This window comes from Dryobates pubescens, chromosome Z, assembly GCF_014839835.1.
Source record: "Dryobates pubescens isolate bDryPub1 chromosome Z, bDryPub1.pri, whole genome shotgun sequence".
NCBI classification, from domain to species: Eukaryota; Metazoa; Chordata; class Aves; order Piciformes; family Picidae; genus Dryobates; species Dryobates pubescens.
In genome coordinates this window covers 941,934-964,049 of record NC_071657.1, presented here as the reverse complement: position 1 = coordinate 964,049, position 22,116 = coordinate 941,934, and the positions used below count along the sequence as shown (strand labels likewise).

At 54.4% G+C, this 22,116-nt stretch overlaps 1 protein-coding gene across 1 annotated transcript in view; it reads right to left on the bottom strand.

The window, feature by feature from the left end:
* The window catches only part of MYO5B (myosin VB), a 255,509-nt gene that overhangs the window by 42,559 nt on the left and 190,834 nt on the right, over positions 1–22,116 (bottom strand). The window contains exons 24-29 of the mRNA XM_054178698.1: positions 21,401–21,485; positions 18,983–19,131; positions 18,242–18,361; positions 15,109–15,246; positions 12,625–12,687; positions 1,329–1,574 (exon numbers count right to left, since the gene is read on the bottom strand). Of these exons, the coding sequence (XP_054034673.1) occupies positions 1,329–1,574; positions 12,625–12,687; positions 15,109–15,246; positions 18,242–18,361; positions 18,983–19,131; positions 21,401–21,485 (801 nt within the window). The remainder of the gene's footprint in view (positions 1–1,328; positions 1,575–12,624; positions 12,688–15,108; positions 15,247–18,241; positions 18,362–18,982; positions 19,132–21,400; positions 21,486–22,116) is intronic.

Below are 22,116 nucleotides of genomic sequence, written 5' to 3'. Positions count from 1 at the left end.
AGATGCTGCTCTCTGGTGGGTATGGGGTACAGGGTCAAACCCATCCCTGTGCAGGGCTGGAGATGCTGCTCTCTGGTGGGTATGGGGTACAGGGTCAAACCCATCCCTGTGCAGGGCTGGAGATGCTGTTCTCTGGTGGGGTATGGGGTACAGGGTCAAACCCATCCCTGTGCAGGGCTGGAGATGCTCTCTGGTGGGTATGGGGTACAGGGTCAAACCCATCTCTGTGCAGGGCTGGAGATGCTCTCTGGTGGGTATGGGGTACAGGGTCAAACCCATCTCTGTGCAGGGCTGGAGATGCTCTCTGGTGGGTATGGGGTACAGGGTCAAACCCATCCCTATGCAGGGCTGGAGATGCTGTTCTCTGGTGGGGTATGGGGTACAGGGTCAAACCCATCCCTGTGCAGGGCTGGAGATGCTGCTCTCTGGTGGGTATGGGGTACAGGGTCAAACCCATCTCTGTGCAGGGCTGGAGATGCTGCTCTCTGGTGGGTATGGGGTACAGGGTCAAACCCATCTCTGTGCAGGGCTGAAGATGCTGCTCTCTGGTGGGTATGGGGTACAGGGTCAAACTCATCTCTGTGCAGGGCTGAAGATGCTGCTCTCTGGTGGGTATGGGGTACAGGGTCAAACCCATCTCTGTGCTGGGCTGGAGATGCTCTCTGGTGGGTATGGGGTACAGGGTCAAACCCATCTCTGTGCAGGGCTGAAGATGCTGCTCTCTGGTGGGTATGGGGTACAGGGTCAAACCCATCTCTGTGCTGGGCTGGAGATGCTCTCTGGTGGGTATGGGGTACAGGGTCAAACCCATCTCTGTGCAGGGCTGGAGATGCTGTTCTCTGGTGGGTATGGGGTACAGGGTCAAACCCATCTCTGTGCTGGGCTGGAGATGCTCTCTGGTGGGTATGGGGTACAGGGTCAAACCCATCTCTGTGCAGGGCTGGAGATGCTGTTCTCTGGTGGGTATGGGGTACAGGGTCAAACCCATCTCTGTGCTGGGCTGGAGATGCTCTCTGGTGGGTATGGGGTACAGGGTCAAACCCATCTCTGTGCAGGGCTGAAGATGCTGCTCTCTGGTGGGTATGGGGTACAGGGTCAAACCCCTTACAGCAGTACAGAGCATCAGGGGACATCTAGCCCTGGACAGCCTGAAATGCTGTCATGGGTTATCCTACCCACCAGCAGGACCTCCGAGCACCCTGCAGAACCACCTGTAGCCTCCTCGCCCCATCCTGCCAGGCAGAGCATAGCAGAGCAGGCATGGCATGGCTCAAGCAGACAGTGAATGTCCAGCAAGACAACAGGAAGAGGAAAAGGAGATCCATTACCCTCTTAGTTACCATGTTTCTCTCTTTCTGCTGGGCTGCCTTCATGATCTGTGACCTCAGGATGAGCACCTCGTCCTTGCGCACCTCCAGCTCCTCGTTGGCCGCCTTCAGCTGGCTCAGGAGGAGGTTGTAGCTGTCCTGAACATCACTGGAGCAGTTGTTCTGGGTTGCCCTGTCTGCAATAGCTGTCCTCAGCTCGTTCAGCTCATTCTTCAGCTTCTTGTTCTCTGACTCCAGCTCTTGCCTCTGGAAGACACCAAACCACTAACCAGTTCAGATGAACTGTCCTGCAGTGCCTGGAGCTGAGGGACGCGGCTGAGGGATCAGATCCACCCAGAGGGATCTACACAAGCCTGGGTGAACATCATGAGGTTCAACAAGGACAACTGCACCTGGGTCTGAGAAACCCCCAGTATCAACCCAGGCTGAGTGATGCAGGGCTGGAGAGCAGCCCCATGGAGAAGGCCTTAGGGGTGCTGGGGGTGCAGAGCTGGCCAGGAGCTGGCACCAAGCACTGCCAGCCCAGAGCCAGCCCTGTGCTGGGCTGATCCCCAGCAGTGTGGGCAGCAGGGGCAGGGAGGGGATTCTGCCCCTCTGCTGGGCTCTGCTCACACCCCCCCTGCAGTGCTGGGGCAGCTCTGGAGTGCTCAGCACAGACAGGGAGCTGCTGGAGCAGGGCCAGAGGAGGCCACAACAATGCTGGCAGGGCTGGAAGGGCTCTGCTGGGAGGCTCCAGGCTGAGAGAGTTGGCCTTGGGCAGCCTGAAGAAGAGAAGGCTCTAGTGGCCTCTCAATGCTCAGACAGACCTCAAAGAAAGCTGGGGAGAGACTTTTGAGCAGGGCCTGTTGTGACAGGACAAGGGATGATGGTTTGAAACTGAAAGAGAGAGTGGAGAGGAGGGAGAAGTGTTTGAGGCTGAGGGTGGTGAGAGCCTGTGCCAGGCTGCCCAGAGAGGTGGGAGATGTCCCATCCCTGGAACCAGCTGGAGCTGTCTGGGGCTGTGAGCAGCCTGCTCTGGTTGCAGAGGTCCCTGCTGACTGCAGGGTGTTTGACTAAGTGACCTTGCAGGCTTCCTTCCAACCCAAACCAGTCCATGATTCTGTGACCCTCTTCTGAGACCCCTCAATCTCCAATGGCCACAGCTGATCAATCAGTGCATGGCAGGGTCTGGAACTGCTGCCAGCCCAGTGGGTCAGGAAAGATTTCTGCTGTCACCAGCGGCCTGCTGCTGCCTGATCACAGCTCTACAGGGTGACAGAGGGGAGGTGTTGAAACGTTTTCTGAACACAAAGGCAAACCATTAGAGAAGCCAAACACATTTGTTTCCTCTCCACCCATCAAGAGATCCCCACAAGCCCCACGTGGTTAGCTCGTCTTCCATATTCATTAGACAGGGTGGAAGGAGCCAGCTGACAACGATCCTTCATCATGGCAGACAGGCAGCATGAGGAGAGCTCAGTTTGCAGCTGAAGGATTTTCTTGCCCTGACATCCTGTCAGCAGCTGGCATCTGACAGGCAAAGGGCAGCACTGTACAGGTTTGACACCAGCTGCTTCTCCTGCATAAAGATGAACACCCCCCAGGCTCCTGCTCATGGCCTGAATCCCAACAGCCCAATTTCCTTTGCACCAGATCCTCCATCACCAGCTGCTGCATGGTGGCACCCAGGACTGATCCCAGCTCCCTGCACCAAGGTGTCTCAGACAGTGATGAAACCCAAAGGGAACATCATCCAACTGTTGCATGGCAAAGCCTGAGGTGCCTGCAAGAGAGCTTACAGAGCCTGGTGTCTGACTGCTCCCTAGGGACAGTGGATTTTCTAGTGTCCACAACAGCACAAACTCTTTCCCCACTGTGCCCCAAGTGCTTCTCTCTCTGTGCTGCCTTTTGTAGAACCAGAGAGTTATTTAGTATTCAGTATCACTAAGGTTGGAAGAGACCTCAAAGATCATCGAGTCCAACCTGTCACCACAGACCTCATGACTAGAGTAGGGAGGACACTAGTGCCCACTGCAGGCTTGAACTCACAAGCTTCCCATTAAGGGTCTTATGTGCTACCAACTGAGCCACACCACTCCCTTTAGGTTGGAAGAGACCTCTAAGATCTCTGAGTCCAACCAAGAACCCAGCACTGCCAGCTCAGCACCACTGTGGCCCTCAGCACCACAGCTACACAGCTTGGAAACCCCCCTCCAGTGATGGAGACTCCAGCACTGCCCTGGGCAGCCTGGGCCAGGCTTTGGCAACCCTTTCTGTGAGGAACGTTCTTCAGCTGTTCAACCTAAACCTCCCCTGGAGCAATTTGAGGCCATTTCCTCTTGTCCTCTCTCTTGTTCCTTGAGAGAAGAGCCCAACCCCCACCTGGCTCCAACTTCCTCTCAGGTTGCTGTAGAGAGCCAGAAGGTTTCCCCTCAGCCTCCTTTTCTCCAGGTTTAACACCCCCAGCTCTCAGCTGCTCCTCCCCAGCCCTGTTCTCCAGACCCCTCCCTAGTTTGGTTGCCCTTCTCTGGCCCTGCTCCAGCTCCTCAATGTCATTTTTGGAGTGTGGGACCCAAAACTAACCCCAGGATTCACAGCGTGGCCTCAGCAGTGCTGAGTTCAGAGGCACAATCCCTGCCCTGCTCCTGCTGCCCACACCACTGCTGCTCCAGCTCAGGCTGCTGGAGGCTTTCATGCCCACCTGGGCATCCCCTGGCTCATCTCCAGCTGCTGTCAGCCAACACCCACAGGTCCTTTTCTGCTGTGGAGGTTCCAGCCAACCTGCCCCAAGCCTGAAGCCTTCTTGGGGTTGTTGTGACTCAAGTGCAGGACCCAGCACTTGGCCTTGTTCTGACACTCCCCTCCCCCCCTGCCTTCTTCCACAATCCCTGTTAGCTACCTGCCTCAGTATCAGCTTGGGCTGAGGTGAGCAACTACCAAATGTCTGGTGGGGTAGAGGACACTGAGTGCAATTTGCAGAGCCTGTCTCTGGCACAGCTGTGCAAACCTCATTTCCATAGGGAAACAGAGGTATAAGTCCTGACAGATGACAAACAGCAGAGCTCACATCTGGTCACAGCAGCCTTGTGAGCAGCACTGCTGAACTGGCATCTGGAGCAGCCAGAGTGCCCCAAGCTGAACAAATACCAGGATCACACCAACCAGCATGGATGGGGCTGGAAGGGACCTCTGGAGCTCACCCAGTCCACCCCCCCCTGCTCCAGCAGGGCACCCCCAGCAGCTTGCCCAGCAGCACAGTGCCCAGGGGGGGTTGGAAGCTCTCCACACCAGGACACTCCACAACCTCTCTGGGCAGCCTGCTCCAGCCCTCCAGCACCCTCACCACAAACAACTTGCTCCTCCTGCTCACATCCAACCTCCTGGGGGCCACTTTGTGCCCCTTGTGCTGTCCCTGGGCACCACTGAGCAGAGCCTGGCCCTAGCCTCTTGCCCCCCAGCCTTTCTCTCTTGCTGAGCATTGCTCAGCTCCCCTCTGGGGCTGCTCTGCTCCAGGTTCCACAGCCTCAGGGGCTCTCAGCCTCTGCTCCTCACAGAGCTGCTCCAGGGCCCCTCAGTATCTTTCTAAGCTGCTGCATCAGTTCCCTGTCTCTCCTGAACTGGGGAGCACAGAACTGGACCCAGCTTTCCAGATGTGGCCTCAGTGGGGCACAGTAGACAAGGAGGAGAACCTCTCTCTGCAACCTGCTGGCCACACTCTTGCTGATGCACCCCAGGACACCACTTCTTGGCCACCACCAGGGCTCATGGTGATCTTCTTGTCCCCCAGCACTCCCAGGTCCTTCTCTATGGAGCTGCTTTCCAGCAGGTCACTTCCTCACCTGTGCTGGTGCAGGGAGCTGTTCCTCCCTAGGTGCAGGAAGGAGCCTACACCTCACTGACCTTCCTGAGCTTCCTGTCTGGCCCCTGTCTCTGACAGGACACACTCAGGTGCCTTCTAAACTCTGTCAGTAGAACAGAGCAGTAAGGGTAAGAGATGCTGCCAGGCAGCAAAGCCTCCACGCTGTCCACAGCTCACCAGAGGGAAACGGTCAGACCTTGGGGTTCTTTTCCCCCCTCTTTGTTCTCCTCTTCCTTAGTTTTCCTTTTTCCTCCTTTTTTCTCCCTTTTTTTCTCCTTTTCCTCAGTTTTCCTTTCCTCTCCTTTTTTTCTCCCCCTTCTTCTGCTTTTCCTTAGTCTTCTTTTTTTCTCCCCCTTGTTCTCCTCTTCCTTTTCCTTTTTCCTCCTTTTTTTCTTCCCCTTATTCTCCTTTTCCTTAGTTTTCCTTTTTCCTCCTTTTTTTCCCTCCCTTTTTTTCTCCTTTTCCTCAGTTTTCCTTTCCTCTCCTTTTTTTCTCCCCCTTCTTCTGCTTTTCCTTAGTCTTCTTTTTTTCTCCCCCTTGTTCTCCTCTTCCTTAGTTTTCCTTTTTCCTCCTTTTTTCCTCCCCCTTGTTCTCCCATTCCTTAGTTTTACATTTTTCCTCCTTTTTTCTCCCCTCTTTCCTTTTTCCTTCATTTTCCCCCCCTTTTTTTTTCCCTCTCCCTTCCCCCCCCCTTCTTTTCTTTCCTCTCTTTTCCCCCCCTCTCTTTTATTTAACTTACCCTCTTGTTTTTGTGGTGTTTTGTTTTGTGGAGCTTTTCTTTCTTTGTATGTTTGGTTTTGTTGTCATTATTGTAGGTTTTCCCACAGTATCACAGCACATTAGAGGTTGGAAGGGACCTCCAGAGGTCATAGAATCAGTAAGGTTGGAAAAGGCCTCAAAGATCATCAAGTCCAACCCCCCCCTTTCTGTTTTGGGGGGGGTGGGGGTGGTTCTCCTTCTTCTTTTCTGTATTTCTTTCTTCTTCACATAGCTCAGCCACACTGCTAACTCCAGGAATGAAGCCAGGAAGATCAGGAAAGAAACTAATGGCCAACAGCCCTGCCCCAAGAGCTCACATATCCTGGGCTCCTCTCAGAGATTCCATTTAAACTCATCCCCTCCTCCTTTCTTGGTAGATTTCAAGGAGCAGCATCACAGTGCCCACAGGCATGGGTGAGCTGCCTGCTGTCCCTTGCCCACACACCCTCTGCCCACCAGCATCAGGGAAGAAGCTAAAGTGAGATGCTTTGAAAATGGAAAGGGAGATTTCCACCTGTGCTGTGGGAAAGGACAACCCCATGGAGCAGGCTGGGTTGGGGACTGAGCTGCTGGAGAGCAGTGAAGGGGAAAAGGGCCCTGGGGGTCCTGGTGGGTGGGAGGTTGACCATGAGCCAGCAATGTGCTCTGGTGGCCAAGAAGGCCAAAGGCATTCTGGGGTGGATTAAAGGGGATGTGACCAGGAGGTCAAGAGAGGTTCTCCTCCCCCTCCACTCTGCCCTGGTGAGGCCACATCTGGAATATTGTGTCTAGTTCTGAGCCCCTCAGCTCAAGAGAGGCAGTGAGCTGCTTGAGAGAGTCCAGCACAGAGCCACAGGGATGATGAAGGCAGTGGAACATCTCCTGTATGAGGAGAGCCTGAGGGAGCTGAGGGCTCTGGAGCTTGGGGAGGAGGAGACTGAGAGGTGACCTCATTGCTGGTGATAAAGATGTGCAGGGAGAGAGCCCAGAGGCTGGAGCCAGGCTCTGCTGGGGGATGCCCAATGCCAGCTCAAGGGGCAGTGGTGGAAGCTGAGGCAGAGGAAGTGCCATGGAAACAGGAGGGAAGAATTATTTCCCTGTGAGGGTGGCAGAGCCCTGGAGCAGGCTGCCCAGGGGGGTTGTGGAGTCTCCCTCTCTGGAGCTATTCCAAACCCACCTGGCTGTGTTCCTGTGTGACCTGCTCTAGTTGACCCTGCTCTGGCAGGGGGCTTGGACTGGATGAGCTCTGGAGGTCCCTTGCAGCCCCTCACATTCTGTGACTCTGTGAAATGCTCTTTCTTCAGCAGCCCAACAGCCAGGCTGTGTTTGACAGCTCACAGGCTCAGAGCACCCTGAGCTTGAACTCACACTTGTCCCAAGATGATGGAGGTGTGGAGGGGCTAAGAGGGATGGAAATAGCCTGACTCTTTGGGAAGGGGCTCACACACAGCAGGGCTGAGCCTGTGTCAATCAGAGGTTAGCACTGCCATGAGAGGAATTTGCTCTCTCTTCTATTTCTAGGTAGGAAAAGAAAATAAACTCCTCTAGAAGTTGATCCTGTGATGAGCTCTGAAGTCTAAGGGATGAAACAAACATCCCAGCTATGCAAAGAGCGAGAAATGAAGCCCTGCCTCGTGCTCCTGCTCAGAACACAGTCAGGGAAGGGCTCCTCAGTGCTTTCCTTCCCACTCCCAATTTCCCAGCTGGAGAAGAATAAGCCAGAAAATGCATTTTTTGCAGTGGGGAATTTCTTGTCATGCAGGCATGACTCAGGGAACTACCTCCCACCAGGAAGGCTTCATAGCCCAAACAGAATGCATCAGCTCAGGAGGGACCTTTAGAGGTCATCCTGTCCAGCCCCCCTGCAGTCAGCAGGTGACAGCTAGATCAGGTTGCTCAGGGCCCCATCAAGTCTGATCCTGAATGCCTCCAGAGCTGGGGCCACAACCACATCTCTGGGAAACCTGTTCCAGTATTTCATTGCTTCCTGCTGAGGGACCCCCTCTAGATGACCTTTGGAGGTCTCTTCCAATCCAGACTGTTCTGTGATTCACCACTTTCATTTTGTGCAGAACTTCCTCCCTCCTGTGTAATCTGGGGTAGGTGATCACCATCCCTGGAGGTGTTCCAGAGGGGACTGGATGTGGCACTTGGTGCCATGGTCTAGGCATGAGGTCTGTGGGGACAGGTTGGACTGGATGATCTTTGAGGTCTCTTCCAACCTTAGTGATACTGTGAGACTGTGATCCTGCTCTGGCAGGGGGTTGGACTGGATGATCTTTCAAGGTCCCTTCCAGACCCTGAAATTCTATGATGCTGTGAGGTCCAACCTAAATCTACCTTGCTCCAGTCTTAGGCCCTTGCATCAGAGGGTCAGAGACTGGTTTGGGTTGAAGGCACCTTAAAGGTCATCCAGCTCCATTCCCCCTGCCAAGGACAGGGACATCCATCACTGCATCATGGTGCTCAAAGCTCCATCTCCAACCTGGCCTTGAACAGTGCAGTGTCAATGAAAAGCTCTGAGGTGTGTTTTCTTCCCAGGGCATTTTTCCACCTGTTTTAAGCTCCCAAGTTAAAGGACCCTGCTTATTTTGTTGTTGCTGTGAGGGAGCACATGCTACCAGTTGTTATGAAACAGTATTAACATAAGGATATTAACAGTATTAATATCCTTATTGATGATCTGGAGGAGGACACTGAGTCCATCATCAGTAAATTTGCAGATGACAGCAAGCTGGGGGCAGGAGTTGATCTGCTGGAGGGTAGAGAGGCTCTGCAGAGGGACCTGGACAGGCTGGGCAGATGGGCAGAGGCCAAGGGCAGGAGATTGAACACATCCAAGTGCCAGGTGCTGCACATTGGCCACAGCAGCCCCATGCAGAGCTACAGGCTGGGGTCAGAGTGGCTGAGAGTAACCAGGCAGAGAGGGGTCTGGGGGTACTGGTTTGATAGTAGGCTGAACATGAGCCTGCAGTGTGCCCAGGGGGCCAAGAAGGCCAATGGCATCGTGGCCTGCATCAGGAACAGTGTGGCCAGCAGGAGCAGGGAGGTCATTGTGCCCCTGGACACTGCACTGGTTAGGCCACACCTTGAGTACTGTGTCCAGTTCTGGGCTCCTCAGGTTAGGAAGGAGGTTGACTTGCTGGAAGGTGTCCAGAGAAGGGCAACAAAGCTGGGGAGGGGTCTGGAGCACAGCCCTGTGAGGAGAGGCTGAGGGAGCTGGGGTTGCTTAGCCTGCAGAAGAGGAGACTCAGGGGTGACCTTGTTGCTCTCTCCAACTCCCTGAAGGGAGGTTGCAGCCAGGTGGGGGTTGGTCTCTTCTCCCAGACAAGCAGCTCCAGAACAAGAGGACACAGTCTCAAGCTGTGCCAGGGGAGGTTTAGGCTGGATGTGAGGAAGAAGTTCTTCATAGAGAGATTGACCATTGGGATGCGCTGCCCAGGGAGGTGGTGGAGTCCCCATCCCTGGAGGTGTTTAGGAAGAGCCTGGATGAGGCACTTGGTGCCATGGTTGAGTTGATCAGATGGTGCTGGGTGATAGGTTGGACTTGGTGATCTCAAAGGTCTCTTCCAACCTGTTCTGTTCTGTTCTGTTCTATTCTATTCTATTCCTATTCCATTCCATTCCATTCCATTGTCATGAAGCTTTGTTAGATTGCTAGGACTATGTCAGGAATGCAGAAAGTGGGAAAACCCCAAATTAGTACTTCCATTCTGAGCCTTCTGGGTTAGAGCTTGAAGAAAGCACCATCTGTGACCTCAGGTCAGGACCCCAGAAGCCATCAAGAAAAAAGCTGGTGGTGCATCTGTGCTGGGATTTCCCCTTCCCAACTACAACTTCACTTGGCTTCACAAGGTTAAGAAACTTCAAACTTCCAAGTGGAGGACGCTTGGGTAATGATCTTAAAGCTCCTGCCAGGCTTCTACTGCAGTGGGCTGTGCAGAGGCACTAATGAAACTCAGCAGGGCTTCCCTCAGCCACAAACAGCAGGGACAACAACTTGCCCAGAGGCTTAAAGCTGGGCAGGCTTTGGTGCCAGGAAAAGCTCCTGCTGGAGAGGTGCTCTTGGACAGGTTCAAACACACATCTCTGCCTCTAATCTCTGCTTGTTTGCATTCCTCTGAGGAGCTGAGGATGATCCTTATGGGTCCCTTCCAACTCAAGATGCTCTGTGACACAGCTGTAGCTGTGGCACCACTGCTCTCAGATGGGTTAGTGTGGTCTTACCTTGGCTAGCACATGACCCTCTGGATTCTTCATCTCTACTGCAACAGGGGGCACTGGGAGAAGAGTCTAACACACATGCTGGAGCACCTCCCCTATGGGGACAGGCTGCAAGAGCTGGGGCTGCTCAACTGGGAGAAGAGAAGGCTCCAGGGAAACCTTGGAGCAGCCTTGCAGTACCTGCAGGAGGGCACAGGAGAGCTGGGGAGGGACTTCTGACAGGAGTTTGCAGTTGCAGGACAAGGGGCAATGGCTTTGAGCTGGGAGAGGGGAGATTGAGACTGGAGATGGAATTCTTTAGAGTGAGGGTGGGGAGAGACTGGCACAGCTTGCCCAGGGAGGCTGTGGCTGTCCCCTCCCTGGAGGTGTTCAAGGCCAGGCTGGATGAGGCCTTGAGCAAGCTGGGCTGGTGGGAGGTGTCCCTGCCCATGGCAGGGGGTTGGAACTGGATGATCTTTGAGGTCCCTTCCAACCCAACCATTCTGTGAATCTATGAAATATGATGAGGTGGCAGGGACAGAAGCAGCATCTGAAATGCCACCAAAACCAAACCATCACCACCACACAAAAAGAGCCTGTCCCAGGAAACTGCTTTTGCACAGGTGGTCAGGACATAAGATCTGACCTAAAAGTCAAGGCCAGAAGCATTTGGGTGCAGTTGAAGCACGGGGACACAAAACCCACAAGCCACAACAGGAGCCTAGCAGGCTGGGGGCATTCTGTATGTCACAGGGAGAATGTGAGGGAGGCAGACCTGTAAGGATGTGGAGAATGGGGACAAGGTGAATTGCAGGGTAAGGTAATAGCTGGGAGGACACAGGATGACTGTGGTGAGAGGTGGAGGCTATTACTGCAGCTCAGTTGGGCTTGACCTGAGTGGCACCTAGGGGATGAATGCAAAGCAGGTAAGAAGCAGAGCAGGGATCTAGAAGAAGAAATAAATTGGCCTTCAGCCATGAGAACTCACACCTGCTGCAGAGCAAGTGCTGAGACCTGCAGGGTCTAAGGACACCCAAGGAAATCCTAGAGAGGAGAAGCATCTCTCACCATACATGGGCAGGACTCAGGTGGGTAGATCAGAGCAGAACTGATGGTACCCCTAAGAGCCCACCCAGCTGATGGAGAGCTACAGCTTTCCAGCTGCTCTCTGTAACTGCCAGAATGCACACCAGGAGGTTTGGGGTTGTTGTTAGGGGTGCTGGAGCCACGCAATAGAATAGAATGGAATGGAATGGAATGGAATGGAATGGAATAGAATAGAATAAACCAGATTGGAAGAGACCTTCAAGATCATCCTGTCCAACCTATCATCCAACACCACCTAATCAACTAACCCACGGCACCAAGCACCCCATCAAGTCTCCTCCTGAACACCTCCAGTGATGGTGACTCCACCACCTCCCCAGGCAGCCCATTCCAATGTGCAATCACTCTCTCTGTATAGAACTTTTTCCTAACATCCAGCCTGAACCTCCCCTGGTGCAGCCTGAGACTGTGTCCTCTTGTTCTGGTGCTGGCTGCCTGGGAGAAGAGACCAACCTCTGCCTGGCTGCAACCTCCCTTCAGGTAGTTGTAGAGAGCAAGAAGGTCTCCCCTGAGCCTCCTCCTCTCCAGGCTAAGCAACCCCAGCTCCCTCAGCCTCTCCTCACAGGGCTGTGTTCCAAACCCCTCACCAACTTTGTTGCCCTTCTCTGGACTCGTTCCAGCAAGTCAACCTCCTTCCTAACCTGAGGGGCCCAGAACTGGACACAGGACTCAAGGTGTGGCCTAACCAGTGCAGTGTACAGGGGCACAATGACCTCCCTGCTCCTGCTGGCCACACTGTTCCTGATGCAGGCCAGGATGTCATTGGCATTCTTGGCCCCCTGGGCACACTGCTGGCTCATGTTCAGCCTACTCTCACCCAGCACCCCCAGGTCCCTCTCTGCCTGGCTGCTCTCAGCCACTCTGACCCCAGCCTGTAGCACTGCCTGGGGTTGTTGTGGCCAATGTGCAGCCCCTGGCACTTGGATGTGTTCAATCTCCTGCCCTTGGCCTCTGCCCATCTGCCCAGCCTGTCCAGGTCCCTCTGCAGAGCCTCTCTACCCTCCAGCAGATCAACTCCTGCCCCCAGCTTGGTGTTGTCTGCAATTTACTGATGATGGACTCAATCCCCTCATCCAGATCATCAATGAAGATGTTAAAGAGGATGGGGCCCAGCACTGATCCCTGGGGCACACCACTGGTGCCTGGCTGCCAGCTGGCTGTGGCACCATTCACCACCACTCTCTGGGCTCAGCCTCCAGCCAGTTCCTAACCCAGCTCAGAGAGCTGCTGTCCAAGCCATGGGCTGACAGCTTGGCCAGCAGTTTGCTGTGGGGGACAGTGTCAAAGGCCTTGCTGAGGTCCAGGTAGACTACATCCACAGCCTGCCCCACATCCACCAGGCAGTCAGCTGGGCATAGAAGGAGACAACATAGAATAGGTGACAACACAAAGCAGAACCTCCTCACTCACCTTCAGACTGTTGTATGCAGTCTCTTCATGGTCTGAAGTCACTTCAGGCTTCATTTCAATCACCTGCATGGATAAAAGAAGTGAACTGACATTTACAAGCATCCAGATGGCACATGGCACAGGGTGGCTTAGGCTTGTCTCCACCAGCAGCCAGCCCTGTTGTGGCACTGCCAGCCAACTCCACCACAACATGGCATTAGGCAGGGTCCCAGCAGCACCTAGCAGGGCAGAGAAAAGAGTTTGATGTCTCCCTGAGATGTTGGCAGCTTTCAAACAATGACACCAGGGGCACACAGTGGCTGGGAAGCAGGTGTTCAATCTGTCTCTGTAGTTAGGATGAGGCTGGGGAAGTTTCCCACTTCCTTGTGTGTCCTGCAAATGGCTAGAGGTGAGCAGCAAGAACGTCTGGTGAAGAAAGGAAGTAATTACTGCTGATGACTTCTTCACTGCTTGTGAAGCTTCAGAGGACAGCCTCTTGCCCTGGTCCAGGCCTTGACAACACTTTCAGGGGAGAAACTCTGCCTCACATCCAAACTAAACCTCCCCTGGCACAACCTGAGGCCACTTCCTCTTGTCCTGTCACTTGCTCCCCAGGAGCAGAGCCCAACCCCCACCTGGCTCCAGCCTCCTCTCAGGGGCTGCAGAGAGCCAGAAGGTCTCCCCTTAGCCTTCTTTTCTCCATACTAAACACCCCCAGCTCCCTCAGCTGCTCCTCCCCAGCCCTGTTCTCCAGACCCTTCCCCAGCTTCATTGCCCTTCTCTGGACCTGCTCCAGCTCCTCAATGTCCTTGGAGTGAGGAGCCCAAAACTGAACCCAGGATTCTCTGTCTGGCCTCACCAGTGCCCAGCACAGAGCCACCATCACTTCCCTACTGCTGGCCACACCATTGCTGATCCAAGCCAGGATGCTGGTGGCCTTCTTGGCCACCTATGCACTCATGTTCAGCCATCTGTCACCCAGCACCCCCAGGTCCTTTTCTGCTGGGCAGCTTCCAGCCACTCTGCCCCAAGCCTGGAGCCATCCTGGGGTGGTTGTGACCCAAGTGCAGGGCCTGGCACTTGGCCTTGTTGAACCTCATCCCACTGGCCTCAGCCCATTGACCCAGCCTGTCCAGATCCCTCTGCAGAGCCTCCTGACCCTCAGGTTCCCACTCCTCATTCTGACCTTCACTAACAGAACTGATTCCACACTTCTCAAAAGAGAGGAAACAGGATCAGTGCAGCAGAATCAAATGCACCAAGATTCATTCTACCTCCTTCAACATACTCCAGATGCTGTCCTGTTATCAGCTTATGGAAAAAACCCAATAACAAAGCCATCAGGTCTCCTGCCCAGCTGACCTTAGCTGCCAAAGAAACAAATAGAGAAGGTTTATTTTGTATTTCCAAAAGGCACTTGCTGCCTCTTCATTGCACCCTGTCACACTCAGACTTCAAACCCTCCATCACGTGTCCTCAGGCAGCCAAGCAAAGCCAGCCAGAAACAGAACCACAGAACTGTCAGGGTTGGAAGGGAGCTCAAGGCTCAGCCAGCCCCAGCCCCCTGCCATGGGCAGGGACACCTCACACCACAGCAGGTTGCTCACAGCCACCTCCAGCCTGGCTGCAAACACCTCCAGGCAGGAGGCTGCCACCACCTCCCTGGGCAGCCTGTGCCAGGCTCTCACCACCCTCCTGGGCAACAACTTCTTCCTCACAGCCAATCTCAATCTCCCCACTTCTAGTTCTGCTCCATCCCCCCCAGCCCTATCCCTCCCTGACACCCTCAAAAGTCCCTCCCCAGCTTTCTTGGAGCCCCCTGCAGATCCTGGAGGACCACAATGAGGTCTCCTGGGAGCCTTCTCCTCTCCAGCCTGCACAACCCCAACTCCCTCAGGCTGTGCTCACAGCAGAGCAGCTCCAGCCCTCTGCTCATCCTCCTGGCCCTGCTCTGGACACCTTCCAGCCCCTCCAGATCCTTCCTGGCACAGAGGCTCCAGCACTGGCCCCAGAGCTCCAGCTGTGGTCTCAGCAGAGTGGAGCAGAGGGGCAGAATCCCCTCCCTGGCCCTGCTGGCCACACTTCTCTTGCTGCAGCCCAGGCTCTGCTTGGCTCTCTGGGCTGCAAGTGCTCCCTGTTGGCTCCTGTTGAGCTTCTTCTCCCCCAGCACCCCCAGGGCCTTTCCTTCAGGGCTGCTCTCCAGCCAGTCCCTGCCCAGCCTTTATCAGTGCCTGGGATTGCCCTGAGCCAGCTGCAGGACCTTGCCTTTGCTCTCATTGAACCTCATGAGGTTGTCCTGGGCCCAGCTCTGCAGCCTGTCCAGGTCCCTCTGGATGGATCCCTTCCCTCCAGCCTGGCCAGGTCCCTCTGGATGGATCCCTCCAGCCTGGCTGCTGCACCACACAGCTCGGTGTCACCAGCAAACCTGCTGAGGGAGCCTCAATGCCACTGTCCCTGTCACCAGCAAAACATGAAGAGTTGGTATCATGGAAGGACATCTCTTACCTGGGATTTCTTGCTCTCCTGCTCCTTTTTCTCCAGCTGGGTTTGCAGCTTCTTCCTCTCCTGCTCGAGCGCCCTCACTCGCTTCTGCAGCTTTAGGAAGAGGCTCATGTCCATGGCAGCTTTCTCCATCCCAGCCTCCTGGGCAGGGCAAAGAGAAGACCTCAGTCAAGTTTTATAGCCATGCAGAGTGCCAGATACACCCTGACTGTGCATCACAGATTTGTGTGGCTTGGAAGAGTCCTTTAAGATCATCAAGCCCAACTGCTCACCCAGCACTGACAAGTCTACCCTCAACCATGGTCCTCAGCAGCACAGCTACATGGCTTTGAAACCCCTCCAGGGATGGGGACTCAACCAGCTGGTAAGAGAAGCAGCCCCTCAAAGGCACAGTTTCCAACACCCAAACCCTACTTTAAGCAGCTATTTTTAAAGCAAATAAACAGGGGCAGTAAGATGCAGATCGGCTGTGAGGAAGAAGTTGTTCCCCATGAGGGTGGTGAGAGCCTGGCACAGGCTGCCCAGGGAGGTGGTGGAAGCCTCCTGCCTGGAGGTGTTTGCAGCCAGGCTGGAGGTGGCTGTGAGCAACCTGCTGTGGTGTGAGGTGTCCCTGGCCATGGCAGGGGGTTGGGGCTGGCTGAGCCTTGAGGTCCCTTCCAACCCTGACAATTCTGTGTTTAACAAGTCACTGAGTGTTTAACAAGCCAATACATAACTGGGTTGGTTGGGACCTCAGCTAAGAGCATAAAACAATGCCCTACTGAGGCCCTTCCAGCCTAATATTTATTAGCTGTTTTTTTAACTGGCTTCACCCTGAATATTTTCCATCACAGCATTGCCAATATTACAGTATCACAGTATCACAGTAACTAAGGTTGGAAGAGACCCCAAGGATCATCAAGTCCAACCTGTCCCAACAGACCTCACAACCAGACCATGGCACCAAGTGCCACGTCCAATCTCCCCTTGAACACCTCCAGGGACGGCGACTCCACCACCTCCCTGGGCAGCACATCCCAGTGACGAACGACTCGCTCAGTGAAGAACTTTCTCCTCACCTCGAGTCTAAACCTCCCCTGGCACAGCTTGAGACTGTGTCCCCTTGTTCTGCTGCTGGTTGCCTGGGAGAAGAGAATATTGATGAATTTGGCCTCCACAACTGCTCCCAGAGCTGCTCAGAAATCCTGAAGCAACCCTAACAGAGCCAAGGGAAGTGGAGGTTACTGCAGGGTCCTGGTAGACCCTAGCAACACCCACCCCCCATGGAGGCTCTTGAGCTTAGAAAGCACATGTAAGTACAGCCCACTCCTGCCTTCTCCACATGATGCTTGATAGCCAAGGAACCATTCCTGCTCCTCTTGTCTGCATGAAGAGGCTGTGGGCTTCAAGGGATGTGCTGGCCAGCAGAGCACCCATGAAGATAGAATAGAATAGAATAGAATAGAATAGAATAGAATAGAATAGACCAGACCAGGTTGGAAAAGACCTTCAAGATCATCCTGTCCAACCTATCATCCAACACCACCTAATCAACTAACCCATGGCACCAAGCACCCTGTCAAGCCTCGTCCTGAACACCCTCAGCGACGGCGACCCCACCACCTCCCCAGGCAGCCCATTCCAGTGGGCAATCACTCTCTCTGTGTAGAACTTCCTCCTAACCACCAGCCTAAACCTCCCCTGGTGCAGCCTGAGACTGTGTCCTCTTGTTCTGGTACTGGGTGCCTGGGAGAAGAGACCAACCTCTGCCTGGCTACAACCTCCCTTCAGGTAGTTGCAGAGAGCAAGAAGGTCTCCCCTGAGCCTCCTCTTCTGCAGGCTAAGCAACCCCAGCTCCCTCAGCCTCTCCTCGTAGGGCTGTGCTCCAGACCCCTCACCAACTTTGTTGCTCTTCTCTGGACACCTTCCAGCAAGTCAACCTCCTTCCTAAACTGAGGAGCCCAGAACTGGACACAGGACTCAAGGTGTGGCCTAACCAGTGCAGTGTACAGGGGCAGAATGACCTCCCTGCTCCTGCTGGCCACACTCTTCCTGATGCAGGCCAGGATGCCATTGGCCTTCTTGGCCCCCTGGGCACACTGCAGGCTCATGATCAGCCTACTCTCACCCAGCACCCCCAGGTCCCTCTCTGCCTGGCTGCTCTCAGCCACTCTGACCCCAGCCTGTAGCTCTGCCTGGGGTTGCTGTGGCCAAAGTGCAGCCCCTGGCACTTGGATGTGTTCAATCTCCTGCCCTTGGCCTCTGCCCATCTGCCCAGCCTGTCCAGGTCCCTCTGCAGAGCCTCTCTACCCTCCAGCAGATCAACTCCTGCCCCCAGCTTGGTGTCATCAGCAAATTTACTGATGATGGACTCAATGCCCTCATCCAGATCATCAATGAAGATGTTAAAGAGGCTGGGGCCCAGCACTGATCCCTGGGGCACACCACTGGTGACTGGCTGCCAGCTGGCAGTGGCACCATTCACCACCACTCTCTGGGCTCAGCCTCCAGCCAGTTCCAGATGCTGGGGGCAAGGGGGTAATGAGCTCCTGTGGAGGAGCACTGCTACAGGGCCATTGCCATTGCTGTTAATGGAACAATGCTGCCTGCCTTGATGGGTTTTCATCAGATGTGGAGCTGGCATGGCCCCCAAAACCAACACTGCAGTACTTTCAGAGCCCTGCTTAAGTCTGAGCCCACACATGAACAAGGATTTGCAGCTGCACCACAATGACTCTCAAAATTCATCAGGCTTTTCTGTAGGATGAAATCACAGAAGCACAGAATGGTTTTGGTTGGAAGAGATGACCAAAAGTCCAGACATTAGCCCAGCCCTGCCAGGGTACCACTGCACCACGGTCCTCAGCACCACAGCTGCACAGCTTTGAAACCCCTCCAGGGATGGGGACTCCAACGCTGTCCTGGGCAGCCTGAGCCAGGCCTTGGCAACCCTTTTGGGTAAGAAATTGCTCCTCATGTCCAACCTAAACCTCTCCTGTTGCAACCTGAGGCCATTTCCTCTTCTTCTGTCAAATTCAATCACCACAATCCCTCACACTTTCTAGTCCAACCTGCACTCCTCCTCCATGCCCTCCCAGACCCACAGAGCAGGGCTCTCCTCCTCCTCCTCCCCCTGATCCTGCCCCATGCACAGTACCTCCACTTGTTGTATCACATCCTCAGTGTCTCCTGTCTCAGAGGGTGATATGGATGGGTAGTTGGAATCAGACTCCAAGCTGCTCTGGTTGGATGGGCTTCTTCTATGTCCAGGGGACTGCTGCCAAGGAGCAATGCAGATACAGAACACTTTCAGCCTTTATAAGGAAGGATTCCTCACCAAGCATCTTTCTTTTGAGTGGGTGTCTATACATTAAGCTCAGCTTTGCAGGAGGCTTGGCTATCACCTTACAGTGAATTCTCCTCCCTGGTTCTTTTGCTTTACCACAAGGTGAGCCCAGGGGAACAGCTGAAACCGAACTGGGAAGCTCAGTTTAAATACTCTGCATGAATTAAAGGCTTTTCATGGCACCAGGTGCCTGTGAATTGAGAGCACACAAAGTGGAGCTCAAGATTATGCCCTTCACCACCCCCTCTGAGGCTCCCTTCAAATGCTCAAACCTTCCAGCTAATCCACACAAGTTAATACCTGCTTTTCAGCAGTCCTTCCTAGAACTTAGCAAAGCTCAACCTAAAAGAGCTTTGGCTGCTGAAATTCTGAGTCCAGGTGGCTGGGGTTTGAGGGTTGGGGGTTGAAATTCACTCCTGGCAACACCAAGCACAAACTGCATGGCACTCTGAGTTCTGTGAGGTGTTGTGGGAGTGGGGGAAAGGGGGTGGGGGATGAGTGAGACACCAGAGCAGCTGCAGGTGAGAGCAGGGATGATTCCAGGGCCATTACCTTGATGATAGTCATTTCATCTTGCAGGTTGTCGTAGCGCTGCTCCAGCCTGGAGTACTCCTTCACCAGGTTCTGGTAACGAGACCTCTCCTCCTCCAGCTCCTTCTTCATCTGCATGCTCTCCTCAGCTGTGTTTTGTGCAAACTCACCTTCAAAACAAAGGGAAGGTAAAAAAGAAACAAAACACCAGAAGAAGTGATGGGTTTTATGTCTGAAACGAACTCCTGGTTAACAAAGCAACAGCTAACAAAAGGATCTCTGGCAAAAGCTTTTACACCTCCAGAATCCCAGGGAGGTAGGGATGGAAGGGACCCCTGCAGATCACCCAGTCCAACCCCCCCCTGCTCCAGCAGGGCACCCCCAGCAGCTTGCCCAGCAGCACAATGCCCAGGGCGGGTTGGAAGCTCTGCACACCAGGACACTTCACAACCTCTCTGGGCAGCCTGCTCCAGCCCTCCAGCACCCTCACAACAAACAACTTTCTCCTCCTGGGTTCCACTTTGTGCCCCTTGCCCCTTGTGCTGTCCCTGGGCACCACTGAGCAGAGCCTGGCCCCAGCCTCTTGCCCCCCAGCCTTTCTCTCTTGCTGAGCATTGCTCAGCTCCCCTCTGGGGCTGCTCTGCTCCAGGCTGCACAGCCCCAGGGGCTCTCAGCCTTTGCTCCTCACAGAGCTGCTCCAGGGCCCCTTGGCATCTTTGTAGCATTCCCTGGACTCTCTCTGGCAGTTCCTTGTCTCTCCTGAACTGGGGAGCACAGAACTGGATGCAGGACTCCAGATGTGGCCTCACTAGAGCAGAGTAGAGGGACAGGAGATGCTCCCCCAGCCTGCTGGCAACACTTCTCTTCATACACCCCAGGAGACCATTTGCCACACAAATCACATTGCTGGCTCATGCTGAGCTTGCTGCCCACCAGCACTCCCAGGTCCTTCTCCACAGAGCTCCTTTCCAGCAGGTCAGCCTCTAAGCTGTCCTGGTGCAGGAGGCTGTTCCTCCCCAGCTGCAGGACCCTACCCTTGCCCTGGTTGAACCTCATGAGGTTCCTCTCTCCCAGCTCTGAGCCTGCCCAGGTCTCACTGCATGGCAGCACAGCCTGAGGGGTGTCAGCCACTGCTCCCAGTGCTGTGCCATCAGCAGACTGCCTGAGGCTCCACTCTGCCCCTTCACCCAGGCCACTGAAGAAGAAGTTGAACAAGGCTGCACCCAGCACAGATTCCTGACCCAGAACACATAAATCACCCTCTAATATTCAGAGCCCTGTCCCTCTGCCATTTGGATCACTTGCTTTCCCCAGGCTCTGATACCCCTAGAGCAAGCCCTGAGAGATAAGAAATACTTCCAGCAGGTTTCTTTCTAACATCTTATTTTCATTCCTTTGTTTGGCATGGGGCTGAGAGCAAGGGGTCCCTCATGGGCACCACAGAGCAGGGACAGGCACAATGCTCTTTGTGGATCAAAATCACAGCTGAAAAAGCTCAAGGCATCTCTGAGAGTTGCCTTCACAGCCTGGGATTCCCTCAGATGGCTTCTCCCCTTTGCCTCACTGTCTGAGTCTCTGCTTTGAAGAGCACTCCAGAGTCCTGCCACACAAGGAAGATCCTTTTGTCACAGCTCAGTGTCCTTACCTGTGCTGCTGCTTGGATACTTTATCCATCAGTCTTCAGACACTGCCATTCCCTGCCCTCCACCCCCAGCACCACCTGCAGCAGATGCTGCAACACAACTGAACTAAAATGCCCTTGTAGGCCCTTTATTCCATAACTGACCGAGTCACAGGATTGGTTTGGCTGGAACAGCTCTGTAAGATCATTGAGTCCAACCATTCTCTAGCTTGACCAAGGCTGGGGCTAAACCATGGCCCTCGGCACCACATCTCTGCCTCTTTGAATCACCTCCAGGCATGGGGATTCAACCACCTCCCTGGGCAGCCTGTTCACTGGAACACTGAGTGAGTGAGTTTGAGAGCCCCTTCAGTGAAGAAATGCCTTCTAATGTCCAACCTAAACCTCCCCTGGTGCAACTTGAGGCCATTTCCTCTCATCCTCTCACTTGCTCCCAACCCCCACCTCACTCCAGCCTCCTTCAGGGAGCTGTGGAGAGCCAAAAGGTCTCCCCTCAGCTTCCTTTTCTCCACACTAAACAACCCCAGGTCCTTCAGCTGCTCTTCCCCAGACCCCTCCCTAGCTTCCTTGCCCTCCTCTGGACACACTCCAGCCCCTCAGCGGCCCCAAAGCTGACACAGTCATCCCAGTCTCTGTCTTGCCATCCACCAGGCGGACAGCAGCGACGCAACCACCTGCACCACCCGACCACGGCACAAGCACCCAGGAGGACAACGCTCCCCAGGGCAGCAAAAGCCTGCAGGAGAAAACCCCTGTTTGAGTGGAGGCTTTATGCTGCCCTAAGCAGTTTTCCTTACCTTCAGACTGTCCCAGGATCCTGCTGTTCAGCTCCTCTTTCTCCTGCTTCAGGAGAGCGTTCTCCTCCTCCAAGTCGGCTATGCGCTGCAGAACAAGGCAGAGAGTCAGGGGCTGCCGCAGGGCAGGGTCAGTGCAGGGGGATTGCATTTCACCTGCCTCCAAAGAGGAAGCTTTGTGGGGGCTTTCTTGCCTGCTTGAAAGCTCTGTCACCTTGTGCTGTGCCTTTGTACTTCAGCAGCTGAAGCATAGAGCTGCACTGCGAAAACAGAGACCAACTTGCCTCTTTCTAGGGTAACTTGCCTGCTCCGGAGCCTAACTTGCCTTCTTCTCAGCTTAACTTGCCTGTTCCTGAGCCTAACTTGCCTTCCTCTGAGCTTAACTTACCTGTTCCTGAGCTTAACTTGCCTCTTCCTGAGGCTAACTTGCCTTCTTCTGAGCTTAACGTGCCTGTTCCAGAGCCTAACTTGCCTTCTAATCAGCTTAACTTGCCTGTTCCTGAGGCTAACCTCCCTGTTCCTGAGCCTAAATTGCCTACTTCTGAGCTTAACTTGTCTGTTCCTGAGCCTAACTTCCCTTCTGAGTTTAACATGCCTGCTCCTGAGGCTAACCTCCCTGTTCCTGAGGCTAATTTGCCTTCTCCTGATCTTAACTTGCCTGTTCCTGAGCCTAACTTGCTTTCTGAGTTTAACATGCCTACTCCTGAGGCAAACCTCCC